The 17,905-nt window shown below is 39.2% G+C and overlaps 3 protein-coding genes across 3 annotated transcripts; 1 reads left to right on the top strand and 2 right to left on the bottom strand.

Moving 5' to 3' along the window:
* Window positions 1-4,197: 4,197 nt before the first annotated feature.
* Window positions 4,198-5,824, bottom strand: LOC110765886 (putative acetyltransferase At3g50280). Its single transcript, XM_021969135.2, has one exon. It carries the CDS (start codon window positions 5,696-5,698, stop codon window positions 4,346-4,348), a length of 1,353 nt encoding a protein of 450 aa, XP_021824827.1. The 5' UTR covers window positions 5,699-5,824; the 3' UTR covers window positions 4,198-4,345.
* Window positions 5,825-6,740: 916 nt separating this feature from the next.
* On the bottom strand, window positions 6,741-11,281 carry LOC110765898 (putative acetyltransferase At3g50280). The gene is made up of 2 exons (XM_088244847.1): window positions 10,044-11,281; window positions 6,741-7,011 (listed from the first exon to the last, which is right to left on the bottom strand). Exons 1-2 carry the CDS (start codon window positions 11,222-11,224, stop codon window positions 6,852-6,854), a joined length of 1,341 nt encoding a protein of 446 aa, XP_088100973.1. The 5' UTR covers window positions 11,225-11,281; the 3' UTR covers window positions 6,741-6,851.
* A 1,681-nt stretch (window positions 11,282-12,962) lies between these two features.
* On the top strand, window positions 12,963-15,027 carry LOC110765699 (putative acetyltransferase At3g50280). Its single transcript, XM_021968908.2, has 2 exons — window positions 12,963-14,104; window positions 14,521-15,027. The coding sequence occupies exons 1-2, from the start codon at window positions 13,139-13,141 to the stop codon at window positions 14,914-14,916; spliced, it is 1,362 nt and encodes a 453-aa protein (XP_021824600.2). The 5' UTR covers window positions 12,963-13,138; the 3' UTR covers window positions 14,917-15,027.
* The last annotated feature ends 2,878 nt before the right edge of the window (window positions 15,028-17,905 follow it).

The following is a 17,905-nucleotide window of genomic DNA, read 5'->3' as shown; positions in this document are numbered from 1 at the left end:
TATGCACAATATCATGTTACCATGTTACCCTAAAAAGAAGGGTTGGTGGGCTTGGTGGATTATTTAGCCAATACTTAATATAGCATCGGATATGCAGAATAATAATAGTAATAAAATACGTAAATTATCAAAAGAATATAATAAAAGAGTGCTGCTATTTCCAATCCATTGTCATATTTTTCCACCCATCATGTAAATTTCAAAAAATACAATCTTATCTTTCTACCCACCATTATTCCTAAAATACCTTTTAATTATTAATTCAAGAAAAACTATAAATCAAACAAAAAATTTAAAAATATAAACCCAAACAAACCCAACAACCTCTTCCTATTCTTCTTCTTCAACTTCTTATCCTTTTAAATTACGTTGTCAAAGGGAAGCTTTTTCCTTCTGTTCACAGAATCACAGCAACACTCATCGGCCCAAACGGGACATGGTTTTTTGTCAAGTTACCCAAAGGAACATCTCTCGCATGTAAAACAAAACTCTTTCCCCATAATAGCGATTTTTCTGGCAGTATTTTTGAGAGTGATAAATGGGTTTTCGTAGCTTGTTTGGGTTGTAGAAGAAACGGAGATTTGTATGAGAGAAAAAGGGTGAGGAGAATAGGTGGGTTACTTGAATTGAAGTTTTTTCCCTAAGTTCTTAGAAGTCATTTTACAAAGGGGTAAATTTATCTTTAAAATTTTGAAGATAAGGTGAGTGGGGAAATATGATAAGGGAGTGGAAATAGCAGCACTCTAATAAAAATACGAAGAAACAATAAAAAATTATTTTATTATTTATAATAATAAAATACCTCAATTACCAAAATAATATAATAAAAGCACCTTTACCAAATGAAGAAACGATTAAAAATGGTTTAATGTAACATACATGAGTTAGTAGTACCCAGGGCCGGTCTTGAGATTTTGAGGGCCTTGTGCGAACCTTAAATTGGGGCCTCATATAAGCTAACATAAACTTACACCATTACGTAATGTCATACAATAAATATTTTTTTTTCTTAAAGTGACCAAAGTACCCCTACTCCCAAGGGCAAAATTGAAATTTCACAAAAGAATTAAACTTGATTAAATCGATTAAATTGGATCAGGGATGTTACACATTTTGAATAATCACCATGATTGTGACGATGAGTCTTTGTCGTAGTCGGTCATATTCAGATATTAAATATTTTTTAACACCTAATTTATTTTGTATCAATATTCCAAGAACATCATTAATTGGATGCGACTTTTTTGGTTGAGTTAGTTGGATGCATTATTTTTGCAAAATTAAATATCTTTTTAACACCTAATTTATTTTGTATCAATATTCCAAGAACATCATTAATTGGATGCAACTTTTTTGGTTGAGTTAGTTGGACGCATTATTTTTGCAAAATTAAATATCTGAGCATATATAAAAACAATCGTGTACCACTTTACTAACCTCATTTTTAATTGAGGTGAGCCCTATATATGGAAGTCTTATCTCTATGGGCACTTGAAAAAAAAAATCTACATGAGTAATTGAAGAGCTAGCGTCATGTCAATGATGGGGACGTACGCACGTGACAAGTAGTGTCTGCACATAGGAATATAGATATTATTGGGGCAATTAGAATATTCTTGCTGAAGAATATATATATATATATAGTGCCATGCATGCAGTTGAGAGATTCAATGTCATCATTTGAGGAATGAGGTGCTTGGTCGTTGGATCTATTTCAATGAAATCATGTGGTTGAGATTGATTTAAGTGTTTAAACTTGTTTGTGTCTAATGACTTGCCAAAAACCCACATGTATGTACGCTTTACTGAGTAGCAAGTCTGCTGTAACTCGTCCACGTGTTATAATATGGATGGGCGATATGGTTAATATTTCCCACTTTTATGATGTAATATCAATAAATATCCACTTATATATTCTAACAAACGAGTTATACCATGTGACATACTCTCATACTACGTACACTATAATTACTCGCACTTAAAGCATCCACAATAGGGTCCCTAAACCACCTCTTTAGACAAATTTTAAGGAGGAATTGGAAAAATACAACTCCAACCATGCTCCATATTCACCTCCTAAAATAGAGAGACCTCTAGGAACTCCTAAATATGAGAAGAGAGAAAGAACTCCTAGTGACTCCTTATAATTTAATGATGTTTCGTTTTATGAATAGTTTAAACTTTTAATTAATACAAACTATTTTTTTTTTATAGAGATGATAACCAATCGTATTGAATTAAAAAATAACTATAGTATTTATGACTTCCTAACTTAGGGAGTATGATTGGAGTTCAAATTTTATAGAGTTCCTAAAATAACTTTTGTGTGTTTTTAGCTAAATTTTAACTAAAGAATAGGGAGCATGACCTTTGCCTACATAATTACTGACTAATTCCTTGTATCGGGTATTTATTATTTCAGTATGTGGTTGTGAAAGTACCTGGGATATTGAATGTTGGTGTTGACATTGGACAAGTTGCTTTAAACAGTGGTTGCAACATTATGTGATTGACAGACAGCAAATCAGTTTTTATCTTTCAACGAAAACAATAAGTTTCCAAAAAACAAACCAAAATTTTAATTTGACCCTAATTGTCATTATGGTGGTTTGCTGCTAGCTAGGTCACATTTGCATATGACTCTATCTTTAAAGAAATTTTATTGGTCCTGTACGTAATAAATTTTCAACTATAATTTTTATTCTACTTTTTGCAATTAGATCTTTTTTATTTTATTTTTGTCATTTGATAGGGAGGGAAATGGGGGGGTATTATATTGGGTTGCCTCAGGATTGTCTTTTACGTGAATTGAACTCGGGTGCACTCAGGGGTCTTTAGATTTTGAGGGCCTTGTGCTAACCTTAAACTGGGGCCTCACATAAGCTAACACAAACTTAAACCATTACGTAATGCCATACAATAAATGTTTTTTTTTTTCTTAAAGTAAAAATCATCATCAATTAGCATGCAAATTACAAATTAAATCATCTTTCATTATATAACCAATCAACATGATAATGAAGTAAGTCATTTAGTATATATAAATTGAAATTTAGAGACATACTTGAATTTGAATTCAGATTTAAATCTGACTATTTGCTTTTGAGTGACATTTATCAATTTTTTTGGTCGATTTTTTGTGTTGAAATCCTTGAAATTGAAAAAAAAAATTGTCAAAGGATTAAAAAAGAGAGCTAAGGAGAGATATTGGTGATGATTATTACTTACAGAAAATAACGTGTTTGCCTTGTTAATTATTAGGATTATTAATTGTTGTTACAAAAAAAAAAAAACCAAAAAAGAACTAAAACTATTATCTACACAAGCAGGTTTTTAAGTCGAACCCTGAATGGAAAGTTGAGGCCCTGCAAACCAACACAACTAGAAATGTCTTTGTGTCAAAAATTTGCTCGCTCAGTATATATATAACATTTATTAATATATACATATATTATACACATAAAAAAAATTGGGGGCCCTCAAAAATCAGGGGCCCTGTGCGATGGCACCACTTGCACACACTCAGGGCTGCCCCTAGTAGTACCAGTACTCTTCCACCAATAAAAATGGGCATTGATTTGCAAACTAATAATCTCATATTTGAACCGTCACTACTTGCTTCTGCTTTTGGTTTAATCCTGATTCCATTATCATTTCACCCTCACTACTTGGCCTAAAGCCAAGGGCAAAAGGTCCTAAATAAAAAATAACCTTGTATTTAACTGAAAATAAACGTTTTAGTCCTCTAGTAAACCTCACTTTCATCTCTAGCGAGTTCGGATGATAACAATCGAAGTTTTTTGTTTTTTTTGGAGAAATCGAACTTTGATATCTTAATGGCAAAAGAAAAAAAAAACATTCCAGAATGTTAAGAATTCATAGTTTTCAATGTTTTGGATGTTTGGGGGAAGAGAAGAAAACTCAGAAATCAGATGAAAATAAGAGAGAGAACGTTGCTCTGTAAAACCTGAAGAAATCTGTTTTTTTCATTACTATTCATGTATATTCGTATGAGAAGAGAGAAGTAAGAAGCTTCTCTAATCTGCTTTACACAGAAACTAAATCCTAGCCTTTGATCCTATCACCCTATGAGATGATTACACTTGTCACAATCTGACAGATTATATCCTAGGCTAGATAAGAAAACACTTGGACTGTAATCCAAGGGTGTACAATAAAGCTGAGAAATAAAACAACTTAAAAAGAAAGGTAAATGTAATTCCTGTAGCTTCAAAAACTTCGGCTGAAGGATTACACACCAACACAGAATTATTGGAGTGGCAGTGACCACTGAACCTTGACTACTATAATTGCAAGAGAAAGAAAATAAAAAAAATAAAAAAAATCAAGCAGCCAGACTGGCCGTGAACTCTGCGTCTTGTGCCAAAGCTTGTAGTGTCTGAGGCAAAAGGCAAGCTTCAAAATCAATACTCCCATCTTCAGCCCCAGGAAACACAGTCAACTTCCCATCAAATTTGTTCCCAACGCCACTTCGAACGGCCAGAGGCCTTCCCCAACCAAAGTCGTTGCCAAACACATTGAACCGCGGTGAGCTTCCTGTCAACAATGAGTTGCTTGCCAAGCCATCAAGCTTTGGCACTTTAGGATCTTTTATCCAACCCTCCAACTGTTTCCTTACATCTTGTTCTGTTTTTGAAGAAATCGCCTTGTTCATTTCCCAAGCCGCCCAGCCTAGTCCGCGATCAAGCAACTCGCCTACTGTGGATGTTACTATGCCGCATAGAACAGCATTTCCAAGGTATTGGTATGGCAATGGTGGCTGCAATCTCTGCCTCATGCCTACTACAACTTTGTACTTTGTCTCTTGATCAGTTTCGAGACGCTGGTTGCGGGTCACGGACACCCAAAGATGAGCCAAGAGTGCTTGAAGGGATGAGATCCTGGTGGTGCCCATTTCGGCATTGGCTTTCGCTTTGAGCTGTGCAATGTTTTGCTTGGAAAAATGGAACACTCTTTGTTGAAGAAGGGGTGCTGAAAACCTAAGTTTCGGGATTTTGTTTTGAAAGTTTGGAAGGCGAACCGGGAGATCAATCATGCCGTTGAGAAATTCGCGGCCAAAAGCAGGAGGAGGTTGCGAAATTTTGCCACAATTAGTACTACCACGTCGAGAGATTTCAGACCAAGTGTTGAAGAAATGCCAGAATGATGACCCATCAACAACAGAGTGGTTCATTGTGCAACCTATGAAAATGCCATCAACCAACTCAGTTATTTGCACTGCAAGCAGGGGTTTGGATCCACTGCCTTCGTAGTTCAAAACCCCATTCATCAGAAAGAATGAGTAAACAATGTCATCAGGAACCAAAACAGAGTCAAGGATATCCGCCACCGTGACACCATCAGCAACTGCATGGACAAACTCAGCTCCGGCGCCATTGCAGTCGACGGAGAAAGAGGTAGTGTTGTCATCCTCACTTTCGGTAATTGCAAGACGGCCAGCAAGGGGATAGAAGATGTCTAAGGTGAGGGAGAGGGAGTGTTTTAGGTGTTCAGTCAAGCTCGGGATGGGGTCTTGCTCATAGGTACTGGATTTTGGTTTGTGGAAGAGAAGGCCCTTTTGGATGTGATCTAATAGGAGGAGCTGTAGATCCCATGGAGTTAACTCAATCCTCTGAGTAAGTTCCTTGTGGAATGTGGGTTGAACAGTGGTCGTGGAGATGAAGCGAATGTATCCCATCTAAGGTTATTTCTCTAAATTTTAACTGGACAGGCTTAACTATTGATACTTGGCTTGGCTGCGTGTAAACTTGTATATCTATATAGTAAGGAGCCAAGCCAGTGCCACATTATTAATTCATTATTTATTTGCAACTTGCAGTAAGGATCATTATTCTAATGTCAACTTTGAATTATTTGTGTGATCATACAATTTTATATGTACCTTATCAATTATTCTTGTATGCATGTAGTTTCGTCGTAAGCGAAGGTCGGTGAAGTGATGGCATCAATTATTAAATCGTGTAATGTAATCACATTGGAATGCGGTTAGGATGTCGTATCTCCTGCACAAGGACTGATCATTAATAAAGAAGCACAAATAAAGATAGATTAGAATAAGGAAAATACTAGGGAGATCAATTTGGGATACAAACTTGTGTACAAACTCTTTAATAGAGCATGAGACCCATTGTATTGGTGAACTCCACTTTTATTAGAGAGTTGGTACACAAGTTGGTATTCCAAATTGATCTCCCTAACATGACCCTTACAATAACATGAAAATCTGAGTCAAGTCTTCCATGTGCATAGATAAAGAGTTTATTTTATTTTTTTATTTTAATAAAAGTAATAATTTAAACTATAAAGGAAAGATAAGGCTCCTCATACACACACTATCAAGCAGATATGGGGATTTGAATATGAGACGATTAGTATGTAAGTCTTATACTGCGCTAAACCCCACTGACATAGAGAGTTTCTTTACAGTTGGAATTCAACGAATGCTCTTTTTGTTTCAAATGGTTCGTCAATTTATTCATGTGGGGCACTAGCTTTTTCTTTTTTGTCTAAGTTAAGGGAAGTGATGGTTTTCTCACCCACAGGCTATCGAAGTGTCATTGGAATTTTCATCAACAGATTACCGAAGTGTTAATGGAATTCAAACATGACTCTTTTCCACTTACCTGTTGGAAACACTAGCTATTATTAATTATAATTACTTTTTAACAAAAACGAGTTAATAAAATAAGAGAACTAATCTAAACTACCGGGGATTTGAATGGAATGGCAAGATAAAACATGAGCACAATTAGAAAACAACAAATCTGTCAAAGACATGGGAACTTTATTATTAGTTCACTGATAGGTTATTGGAGTCCCTAATTTTCTCTCTAAGCCACACTGTCCATAAACTCAGCGTCCTGTGCCAAAGCTTGCAGTGTTTGAGACGAAAGGCAAGCTTCAAAATCAATACTTCCATCTTCAGCCCCAGGAAACACCGTCAACTTCCCGTCAAACTTGTTCCCAGCACCACTTCTTATGGCCAGAGGCCTTTGCTAAAACATAGAGAATATTGAGAGTAGAGAGTGGAAAGTGTAGAGAGAATGAGAGTTGTAGAATATTTTCTGATTTTTCACTTATGTTTCATTCCTTACAATCAACACATATATATACAAGTTCCTAAGACATTAGTCAAGCCCCCCAAGTTAGGCAACCAAACTAATTAGGCAACCAAACTAGTTAGGCAACCAACCTAGTCAAGCCCCCCAAATATTGTAGGTGCCAAACATAGTAGGTGCCAAACATTAATTGACTACATAATTAACACATTAATTGACTACATAATTAACACATTAATTAACTAAACATTGTAGGCTACCAACCATTGTAGGTGCCAAACTAATCCTCATTAATTGACTATTGCTAACACTCCCCCTCAAGTTGGTGCATAGATATCATCAATGACCAACTTGCCAAAAGAGAGACTGTCGTTATTAATATTTCCGCATCAAGCTTCTTCTTAATAGAATGTCGATCCACTTCAACATGCCCCCTCACGTGGGACCACTACATGGTGGGCCACACGTGGAGCAAAGGCCACATCGAAGTTAATCATTTCGGTCTGTCGGTGGCAACACCAAATCCAAGTGCAGCCGGTTGGTCGGTAGATCACATAAACCATGCGAACAAGGCAAAGGCAAAACAAAGAACACAGAAACCCTGTGAACACGGCAAAGGTAAGGTAAAGGACACAGAAACCCTGTGAACACGGCAAGGACACAGAAACCCTGTGAACACGGCAAGGACACAGAAACCCTGTGAACACGGCAAAGGACACAGAAACCCTGTGAACATGGCAAAGGTAAGGTGAAAATAAACCCTAAAGATAGGGTAAGGCACGACAAAGGCAAAGGCAAAGGCAACCAAACCCTAAAAAATAGGATAAGGCAAGGTAAGGCAAAGCATGGTAAAGTGTGGCAAGGTAAAGCCAAACCCTAAAAAATAGGGCAAGGCAAGGCAAAGAAAGTCACGAGCAAAGGCAAAGTCAATGGGCGTGACCACAACGGAAACACACCAGCAAAGGCAAGAACACGGTAGAAGCAACAACAACACTGTCCTCAACAAGAGACAACAACACTGGCAGCAGCAAGAGCAACACTGGTACCAGCAAGAGCAATATAAGGCACTGGCACCAGCAAGACAAGGCAGGGTAGACAACTGTGGCAGTAGCAACAGCAGAGGCAACTTCTCTTCACTCCCCATCTCCCCCTGAAGAGAAGGGGTCGATGAAGCCATATGATCAGTGGTACTGGCACAAGTGAGAGAAATCTAAGACACTGGCACCAGCAAAGGATATAGTAGGCAGCAGCAATAATACTAGCAGTGTCACAAATACTTCCATTATTGCAGACACAACTTCTCTTCACTCCTCCTCTCTCCCTGAAGAGAAGGGGTTGTCAGAACCATAAGAGCAGTGGCACTTGAGAAACAGAAGCTGACTGAAGCTCAGATGTAGAAGAATCAGTCATGGCAGATAGGTAACTGAATTGCAGGTAGCGGAATAGATGAGCAGCAGTGTCACTCCCCCTCAAATCCGACGACGTATGAGAGTCGAGATTTGGAGAAAGCAACACCGGTAATGACAATAAAGTTGCAGCACCCAAATAAAGTTGCATCTATCTCCCCCTCAAATCTGACACTGGTAGAGGGTCGAGATTTGGAAGAAGAGAAAATGAAATAATAGTAAAGAGACTCAAACATGGCAGTCTCGTGGCAGAAACAAATGCAAGGAAAGGTGGAATGGAGATGGGCATCCGACAACTGGAGAAAAGGAAGAAAAGATGGAAAAGAGTCTGCAACCCAAAAAGAAAGAAGGATTAAAAATGAATGAAGGTGGATGACGTGTATGCACACATAGAGAGAAAGGGATGAATATTGTATAGATAGGGTAGGTGATGTGGACAAGTGCAAGAGGTGTTGAAACGGAAGAGGCATATAGTGCAAAACAAGTCCAATAAAATAAAGGGAAAAGGAAGCCAGAAGGTCAACTCATAGGAAAAATAGAAAGAAAAGAAAGGAAAACCAGACTGTCACATAGAGAGCAAACAGGGAAGAGAAATCTCAATGAGAGAAACTCAAACACAGAGAAGAGCTTATACGGGAGCTAAACAATGAGAGGGGTTGGAAAGAGATATAGTTGAAAGGAGAGCTCGTTAGAGAGTAAAGAGAGAAACAGAGAGGTTGCTAAAAAAAAGGAAGGAGAAAGGCAGCTCAAGAGAGCAGCAAAGAAGACAGAGACCAGCAGACAAGTCAAAGAAAAACATAAGAGAGCTCGTTAGAGCTTGAGAGATGATGCAAACACCAGAGTGGCTATGCAAAGGGAACATCGGCAGTAGTGTAGCTCGGCATGACAGAGACAAGGCCGAGTAGGAAAAGGCTCAACGAGCGGTGACGAGGCTCGCGGAGGAAAGGAAATGGCTCGGTGAGCGATGACGAGGCTCACGGAGGAAAGAGATCATGGTGATCAAGGAACGTACTGCCCATATGAAACAAATTAGGCCATCGTGGCCAAGGGACTTATTGCCCATACAGATAAAAGAGAGGAAATTTAATGGAAACAAGAGAATTTACAGCAACATGAAAAAATGCCAACGACTCTCAATTTGATAGAGGATCTTAAGGATTAGCCATTAGGCTCTGATACCATGCTAAAACATAGAGAATATTGAGAGTAGAGAGTGGAAAGTGTAGAGAGAATGAGAGTTGTAGAATATTTTCTGATTTTTCACTTATGTTTCATTCCTTACAATCAACACATATATATACAAGTTCCTAAGACATTAGTCAAGCCCCCCAAGTTAGGCAACCAAACTAATTAGGCAACCAAACTAGTTAGGCAACCAACCTAGTCAAGCCCCCCAAATATTGTAGGTGCCAAACATAGTAGGTGCCAAACATTAATTGACTACATAATTAACACATTAATTGACTACATAATTAACACATTAATTAACTAAACATTGTAGGCTACCAACCATTGTAGGTGCCAAACTAATCCTCATTAATTGACTATTGCTAACAGCCTTCCCCAGCCAAAGTCATTGCCAAACACATTGAACCGCGGTGAGCTTCCAGTGGCCAATGAGTTGACTGACAAGGTACCCATTTTGTTCAGTTTGGGACTCTTTACCCATTCCTCCAAATACTTTCGAACTTCTTGTTCTGTCTTGGAAGCGATCATTTTGTTCATCTCCAGAGCCGCCCAGCCTAGTCCCTGCTTGAGCAAATCACCTACAGTGGACGTCACCGTGCCGAATAGAACCGCATTTCCAAAGTATTCTTCAGGTAATGGCTGAAATCTTTGCCTCAGGCCTACAATTAAGAGGTACTTGGTCTCCTGATCAGGGCTGAGACGTTTGTTGCGGGTTATGGAGACCCAGAGATGAGCCAAGAGTGCTTGAAGGGATGAGATTTTGGTGGTGCCCATCTCGGCATTGGCTTTGGCCTTGAGTTGTGCAAGTTTTTCCTTTGGAAAATGGAACATTCTTTGTTGAAGGGGCTCCGGTGGTAGAAATTTGTCAGGGATCTGATTGTGGAAGAAGGGAATACGAACTGGGAGATCGATGATGCCATCAAGAAACTCGCGGCCGAAAATGAGAGGAGGTTGAGAAATCTTACCAAAACCGTGATCTCGAGAGATTTCAGACCAAGTATTGAAGAAACGCCAGAATATTGACCCATCAATCACACAGTGGTTCACTGTGCAACCTATGAAAATGCCATCAACCAGCTCAGTTACTTGCACTGCGAGCAAGGGATTCGACACGCTTTCGTAGTTCAAAACCCCGTTCATGGTAAAGAGGCTGTAGACAATGTCATCAGGGACCGGAACTGGGTCGAGGATATCGGCCACCGTGACACCATCGGCAACTGCATGGACAAACCCTGCTCCGGCGCCATTGCAGTCGACGGAGAAAGAGGAGCTGTTGTCGTCTTCATGTTCAGTGATGGCAAGACGGCCAGCAAGGGGATAAAAGATATCCAATGTGAGGGAGAGAGAGGACTTTAGGTGTTCGACCAAACCGTTCTTTAGGTCTTCATTCTCATAAGTGGAAGAAGGTTTGTGGAAAAGAAGGCCCTTTTGGACTTGATCTACCAGGAGGAGTTGCAGATCCCATGGAGTTAACTCAATTCTACGAGTAAACTCATCTCTGTGGGTTGTGGGTTGAACTGTAGTGGTGGAGATGAAGCGAACGTTTCCCATTTTTTACTCTTGAGCAAAGCAGGACTCGATTATTGAAACTTTTGGTCGAGCGATTTAAATTTATATATGCACAGTATCATGTTACCATGTTACCCTAAAAAGAAGAGTTGGTGGGGTTGGTGGACTTTAGGTGTTGTGCCACATTATTAATAAATTATTTATTTGCAACTTGCAGTAAGGATCATTATTCTAATGTCAACTTTGAATTATTTGTGTGATCATACAATTTTATACGTACCTTATCTATTATTCTTGTATGCATGTTTGTTTCGTTGTAAGGTAATCTTCCATTCTTCATCTTGTTTTCTTTTGAAATTTTGGGGATTATTTAGGGTTTATGAAGTATCAATTAGGGGTTTACAATTAAAGTTTAGCAATTAGTTTTATTTATTTATTTTGGTGTTCTTGCTTGCTTGTATGAATTGGCAATTGGGGATTTTAATTAGATATTTAACTATTTAAGTATGTGACTTTGTATTGAAATTTTTGTTGGTTTATAGATAATGAATCAATAATTAGTGATTTTAATGCTGTGAAGACTCAAAGGGTGTAACTTATATAAGTGTTATTGAATTTTCAATAGGTTTGTACATAAGGTAAATTTAGCCAATGTCATTTTGAAATCCTGGATCCTAAAGGAAGTTGAGGTTCCACCCCAAAATCAATTGGCAATGAGGGGAGTAGCTCAACTTCTTATAAGCCCTTGATAGGTTTCTTAACTTTCATGTGGGACTTTTTACCTTCATATTCTCACACGCCCCCGCACGTGTGTGGCGAATTTTCAAGCCTAACACGTGGACAACACATTTTGGGTGACGTGGAGCACGTGTGGCCGTTGGGCTTTCACACGTGGGCAACCCGCTCTGATACCATGAAGGAAGTTGAGGTTCCACCCCAAAACCAATTGGCAATGGGGGGAGTAGCTCAATTCCTTATAAGCCCTTGCTAGGTTTCTTAACTTTCCAATGTGAGACTTTTTATCTTCACATTATCACAAATCCATGTATAAAACTATGGAGTGAATTCAACATCAAGATCAAGAGTGTAAAGTCATTCCAACTTCTTTTTCTTTTTTTTTTTGTCTGAACCATGAGGTGGTCCTGGATGGGCCCCAACTATGGGTGACACTTTTAAGCCTTAACCACAACCCAGACTAATCCCCACTCACACCGGATCGGCCCGTGAGGGGTAAAGTGTTGGCCAAAGTGGTGACTCCGTACGAGAGCAGGGATCGAACCCCTGACCTCTCTTAAGGAATGAGAGTACCGAACCACTCACACCTCATTCCAACTTCTTTGAAAATCATTTAAGTATGTGTTTTAATTTGTAGGTTGTCTGTTTTGTTTCCTTGAAAAAAAAAATCATTTAATATAATGATGCATGACAATTAAGACCTACTTTGCTTACGTCGAAGAATTCGCTTTACGCGTTAAAACCTAATTTTCTGGATGAGAATCTGCCAGACATACTGACCATATTCAATGTGTTCCAAAGTTGAAAACGAAATGACCGGACGTGTTCCAAAGTGGATTAGTGTCGTAAGAAAATGGGATTTGGTAACAGCCGCATACTAGTGCTCTTTTTTTGACCAGTTAATACTGCAATTGGTTTCTTTGACATATTCCTCTTCCTTTACGGTGAAGTTAGAGTAAATCTGAATTCAAATAAAATAAAATAACACCATTAACAAATATAATTTTAAGGATAAAACTTGTATTAATTTTGTGCTCATTATTCACCAACACTTACTATATAGAATAATGATCCACCTTGCTGCAAGTTGCAAATAAATAATGAATTAATAATGTGGCACTGGCTTGGCTCCTTACTATATAGATATACAAGTTTACATGCAGCCAAGCCAAGTATCAGTAGTTAAGCCTGTCCAGTTAAAATTTAGAGAAATAATCTTAGATGGGATGCATTCGCTTCATCTCCACGACCACTGTTCAACCCACATTCCACAATGAACTTACTCAGAGGATTGAGTTAACTCCATGGGATCTACAGCTCCTCCTATTAGATCACATCCAAAAGGGCCTTCTCTTCCACAAACCAAAATCCAGTACCTATGAGCAAGACCCCATCCTGAGCTTGACTGAACACTTAAAACACTCCCTCTCCCTCACCTTAGACATCTTCTATCCCCTTGCTGGCCGTCTTGCAATTACCGAAAATGAGGACGACAACACTACCTCTTTCTCCGTAGACTGCAATGGCGCCGGAGCTGAGTTTGTCCATGCAGTTGCTGATGGTGTCACTGTGGCGGATATCCTTGACTCTGTTTTGGTTCCTGATGACATTGTTCACTCATTCTTTCTGATGAATGGGGTTTTGAACTACGAAGGCAGTGGATCCAAACCCCTGCTTGCAGTGCAAATAACTGAGTTGGTTGATGGCATTTTCATAGGTTGCACAATGAACCACTCTGTTGTTGATGGGTCATCATTCTGGCATTTCTTCAACACTTGGTCTGAAATTTCTCGACGTGGTAGTACTAATTGTGGCAAAATTTCGCAACCTCCCCCTGCTTTTGGCCGCCAATTTCTCAACGGCATGATTGATCTCCCGGTTCGCCTTCCAAACTTTCAAAACAAAATCCCGAAACTTAGGTTTTCAGCACCCCTTCTTCAACAAAGAGTGTTCCATTTTTCCAAGCAAAAAATTGCACAGCTCAAAGCGAAAGCCAATGCCGAAATGGGCACCACCAGGATCTCATTACTTCAAGAACTCTTGGCTCATCTTTGGGTGTCCGTGACCCGCAACCAGCGTCTCGAAACTGATCAAGAGACCCAGTACAAAGTGCCAGTAGGCATGAGGCAGAGATTGCAGCCACCATTGCCAGACCAATACCTTGGAAATGCTGTTCTATTCGGCATAGTAACATCCACAGTAGGCGAGTTGCTTGAGCGCGGACTCGGCTGGGTGGCTTGGGAAATGAACAAGATGATTTCTTCACAAACAGAACAAGATGTAAGGAAACTGTTGGAGGGTTGGATAAAAGATCCTAAAGTGCCAAAGCTTGATGGCTTGGCAAGCAACTCATTGTTGACAGGAAGCTCACCGCGGTTCAATGTGTTTGGCAACGACTTTGGTTGGGGACGGCCTCTGGCTGTTCGAAGTGGCGTTGGGAACAAATTTGATGGGAAATTGACTGTGTTTCCTGGGGCTGAAGATGGAAGTATTGATTTTGAAGCTTGCCTTTTGCCTCAGACACTACAAGCTTTGGCACAAGACGCAGAGTTCACGGCCAGTCTGGCTGCTTGATTTTAATTTTCTTTCTCTTGCAATTATAGTCAAGGACAGTGACCATGAAAGCAGGGGAGGTTCTGGAACGTGGGCTTGGTTTTGTGGCTTGGGAAATGAGCAAGATGGTCGCTTTGCACACAGAAGAGAAACTGAGAAGCTTCTTGGAGTGTTGGGTGCAAGAGCCCAAGTTGCTTACAGAAGGCAACATGGCTGCTAATGCTTTAGTCACAAGCAGCTCACCGAGGTTCAATGTGTATGGCAATGATTTTGGTTGGGGAAGGCCAGTTGGGGTGAGAAACAGTGCTGGAAATAAGTCACATGGGAAGATTACAGTGTTTGCTGGGGTTGAAGAAGGCAGTATTGATATTGAAGCTTGTCTTTTGGCTGAGACCTTGGAGGCCATGGCAAATGATTCAGAATTCATGGATGTGGTCACAATGTAGCTCTAGATGCATTGCTAATACAACTTTTTTAAATAAAAAATATTTTAATATGTATTTGTGTATTCAATTCAATCAAGTTATCAAAGTATTCACTTCAGAAAATGCCATTTCTATAGAGCATTAGTACATCCATTATAATCCATCACGATTGGGAATGAGGTAAACTAGTTGGCTATGAAGGTGTGCCCGCCTCCTCCACTCGAATTTGAACCTCTTCCTGATTAGAGAATCATTTAAATATCATTTTGTCAAAAATTAAAATTCGAAACAAACTGTAATGTTGACTGTCACAAAAGGTAATAAGGTGAACTAATGGTGTCAAATCCTGGATAAGACGGTAATGGTCTACATTCATTCCACATGCAATATTCTAGGAAAATAATGGAAGATGTGTTAAAAGAAAATACGATTGGAAAACCTTTCTCTTATATTTATTCTCCAAGTAAATATAGAGTTACGTTGTGTTTACAATAAAGAAATTAGTTACACTAGAATAAGTCAATTGTACAAACTTAATTATGAAATAAATCTTAATCTTAATCAGAAGGAATAGCTCGTGTCAACAAGATGAATAAATTTATGAGTACTGCTAAATAAACCTTAAAATTAATTGAGTACATCCTATAATCTAAGTACACCCTAATATTATAATCAAAATATAAAATTAACTAAGTACACCGTATTTAGCTACCAAAAATACCCGTGGTATACCCTAATACATGTTAGCCTACAACCCAAACCACCAAATTGTAACTCATGATTCAATACCTTCTGTCACGTGTCTGTTAGTGAGGGATGAGCTGGCTGTTAGTTTCTGTTAACTTAATTCGCTAGTTAGTTAGCTAAAATATATATAAGTCTTGAACTGTAAGTTCTGTAATTTTCATCTAATGAGAAAAACAGTTTCACAATATTTCTCTCTCTCTCTCTCTCTCTCTCTCTCTCTCTCTCTCTCGATACTTCTATCTCTCAAAGCTTGATTGAGCTCATCAATGGCTTCCATGAAGAAAGCTTTCGTGGTATCAGAGCATTGCCTCTGCATATCGTGATCGATTTCTCTCCCACTGCTCCCTTCTTTGGTGTTCGTTTCTCTCTGTCAAGTAATTGTGAGGTTCTGCTTTCTTCTCAATCTCTTAGTAACTTCATACTTTCTCTCTGCCTCTTCGTATCTTGTGGTCACTGTTCGAATTGGCCTTGCGATCGAATCTCTTGCTTCTTTTCTCTCTGAAATCAATCTGAATTTCTGAATTTTTTGATTGTGTGATTAAACCCTAGCCTTTGTTGAAAATGAGGAAAAGCTCTGTTACACCGATTGATTTGCTTCATAATGCTTCCAATTATATTACTCTGAAATTGGATGACACTAATTACATGCAATGGAGCTATCAGGTTGAGAAATTTCTCAAAGTTTATCGGCTTTCTAGTTTTCTTGATGGCACGGTTATGGTGCCTGCTGATCCTGATGCAGATGCTTATCTGGAATGGGAAGCAATGGACACTGCAATTTTGAACTTAATTGCTGCAAGTCTCTCAGATGATGCTTTTTCTGAAATGATGAATTGTAAGTCCGCTACAGAGGCATGGACTACACTGCGAGATCGTTATTCTTCAATTTCTGAGCTCAAGATCATGCATCTTAAGAATAATTTGCATGGAATGCAAAAAGGAACTGATTCTATGGATGTATATTGGAAGAAGGTTCGTGCAGCTCGACAACAATTGTCTACTGCTGGTCATTCTATTTCTGATCAATATATGATTTTGATTATCCTCAAAGGTTTATCTGTGGAATACAATCACTTTAAGTCTCATATATGTGCTAGACCAGTTCGTGTTACTCTTCCAGAGCTGCGTGATTTACTGCTAGAAGAAGAGAGTGATTTAGATGCTGCTTCTAAGTCCTTTAATCCTCCGATTATGACTGCTATGGTTGCTCAGAAAGGCACCGTTTCTTCATCACCACCTGTTGCTCATGGTGATAATTTTCACTCTGGATCTGTTGATCGTGGATGTGGTAATCCAAATTGGCAAACTAACTGGAATCGACGCCCAAATTATCATGGTCATGGCTCTTGGTCTCGAGGCAGATCGTGGAATAATGGTGGTCGAGGAGGTTCTTGGAATAATGGTGGTTCTTGGAATGCTGGTGGCAATAATGGTCCCAACTGGAATGGTCCTAACAATCAGTGGAATCAAGGTGGTAATTCTGGGAGTTCATATGGTCAATGGAATCAAGGCCCTGGTCCATGGAACAACAATGCTGGTTCATGGAATAATAATGGTGGTCCATGGCATCATGGGGGTAATTCAGGTCCTTCTCAATATTTTGTTACTCCAAACTCAAGTCCTGGTGTTTTGTCATCTTCACCCACGGCTCCACCTGTTTCAATTGCTTCATCCTCTCCAGTTAATGAAACATGTCAAATCTGCCTCCAGTTTGGTCACACAGCCCCTAATTGCCCACAAAGGACCAATTTCTCATATCAAGGCACGCCTCCTTCTCCAGCACTCACCGCACTTACTGCAACTGCTAGCGGTCAATTCTCGGATCTAAACATATGGTTAACAGACAGTGGTGCTACAAACCATATGACCTCAGATCTTAGGCTTCTCTCCAACATTGCTCCTTCCACCTTCACCGACAATGTCACTATAGGTAATGGTACTGGACTAAGTATTGCTAATGTTGGTAGCTCTTCTCTTGTCTCTGGTCATCAAGTCTTTAATCTACCTGAGGTTTTGCATGTTCCTAATCTTGCCACTAATCTACTGTCAGTTCATCGATTTTGCCTTGATAATCACTGCTAGATTTTATATAATGCCTTGTGGTTCCAAATTCAGGATCTGAAGGGGAGAATTCTGTATCAAGGAAAGTGCAGTAATGGTCTTTATCCACTTCCAATAAGGACACCTCCCATTTTACCTAGCTTGGCTGCTTTTCATGGTCAAAAAGTTTGTCATACTTTGTGGCACTATAGATTAGGCCATC

This window comes from Prunus avium, chromosome 7 (genome assembly GCF_965620075.1).
Source record: "Prunus avium chromosome 7, drPruAviu1.hap1.1, whole genome shotgun sequence".
NCBI classification, from domain to species: Eukaryota; Viridiplantae; Streptophyta; class Magnoliopsida; order Rosales; family Rosaceae; genus Prunus; species Prunus avium.
This window is presented reverse-complemented; position numbering and strand designations above follow the sequence as displayed.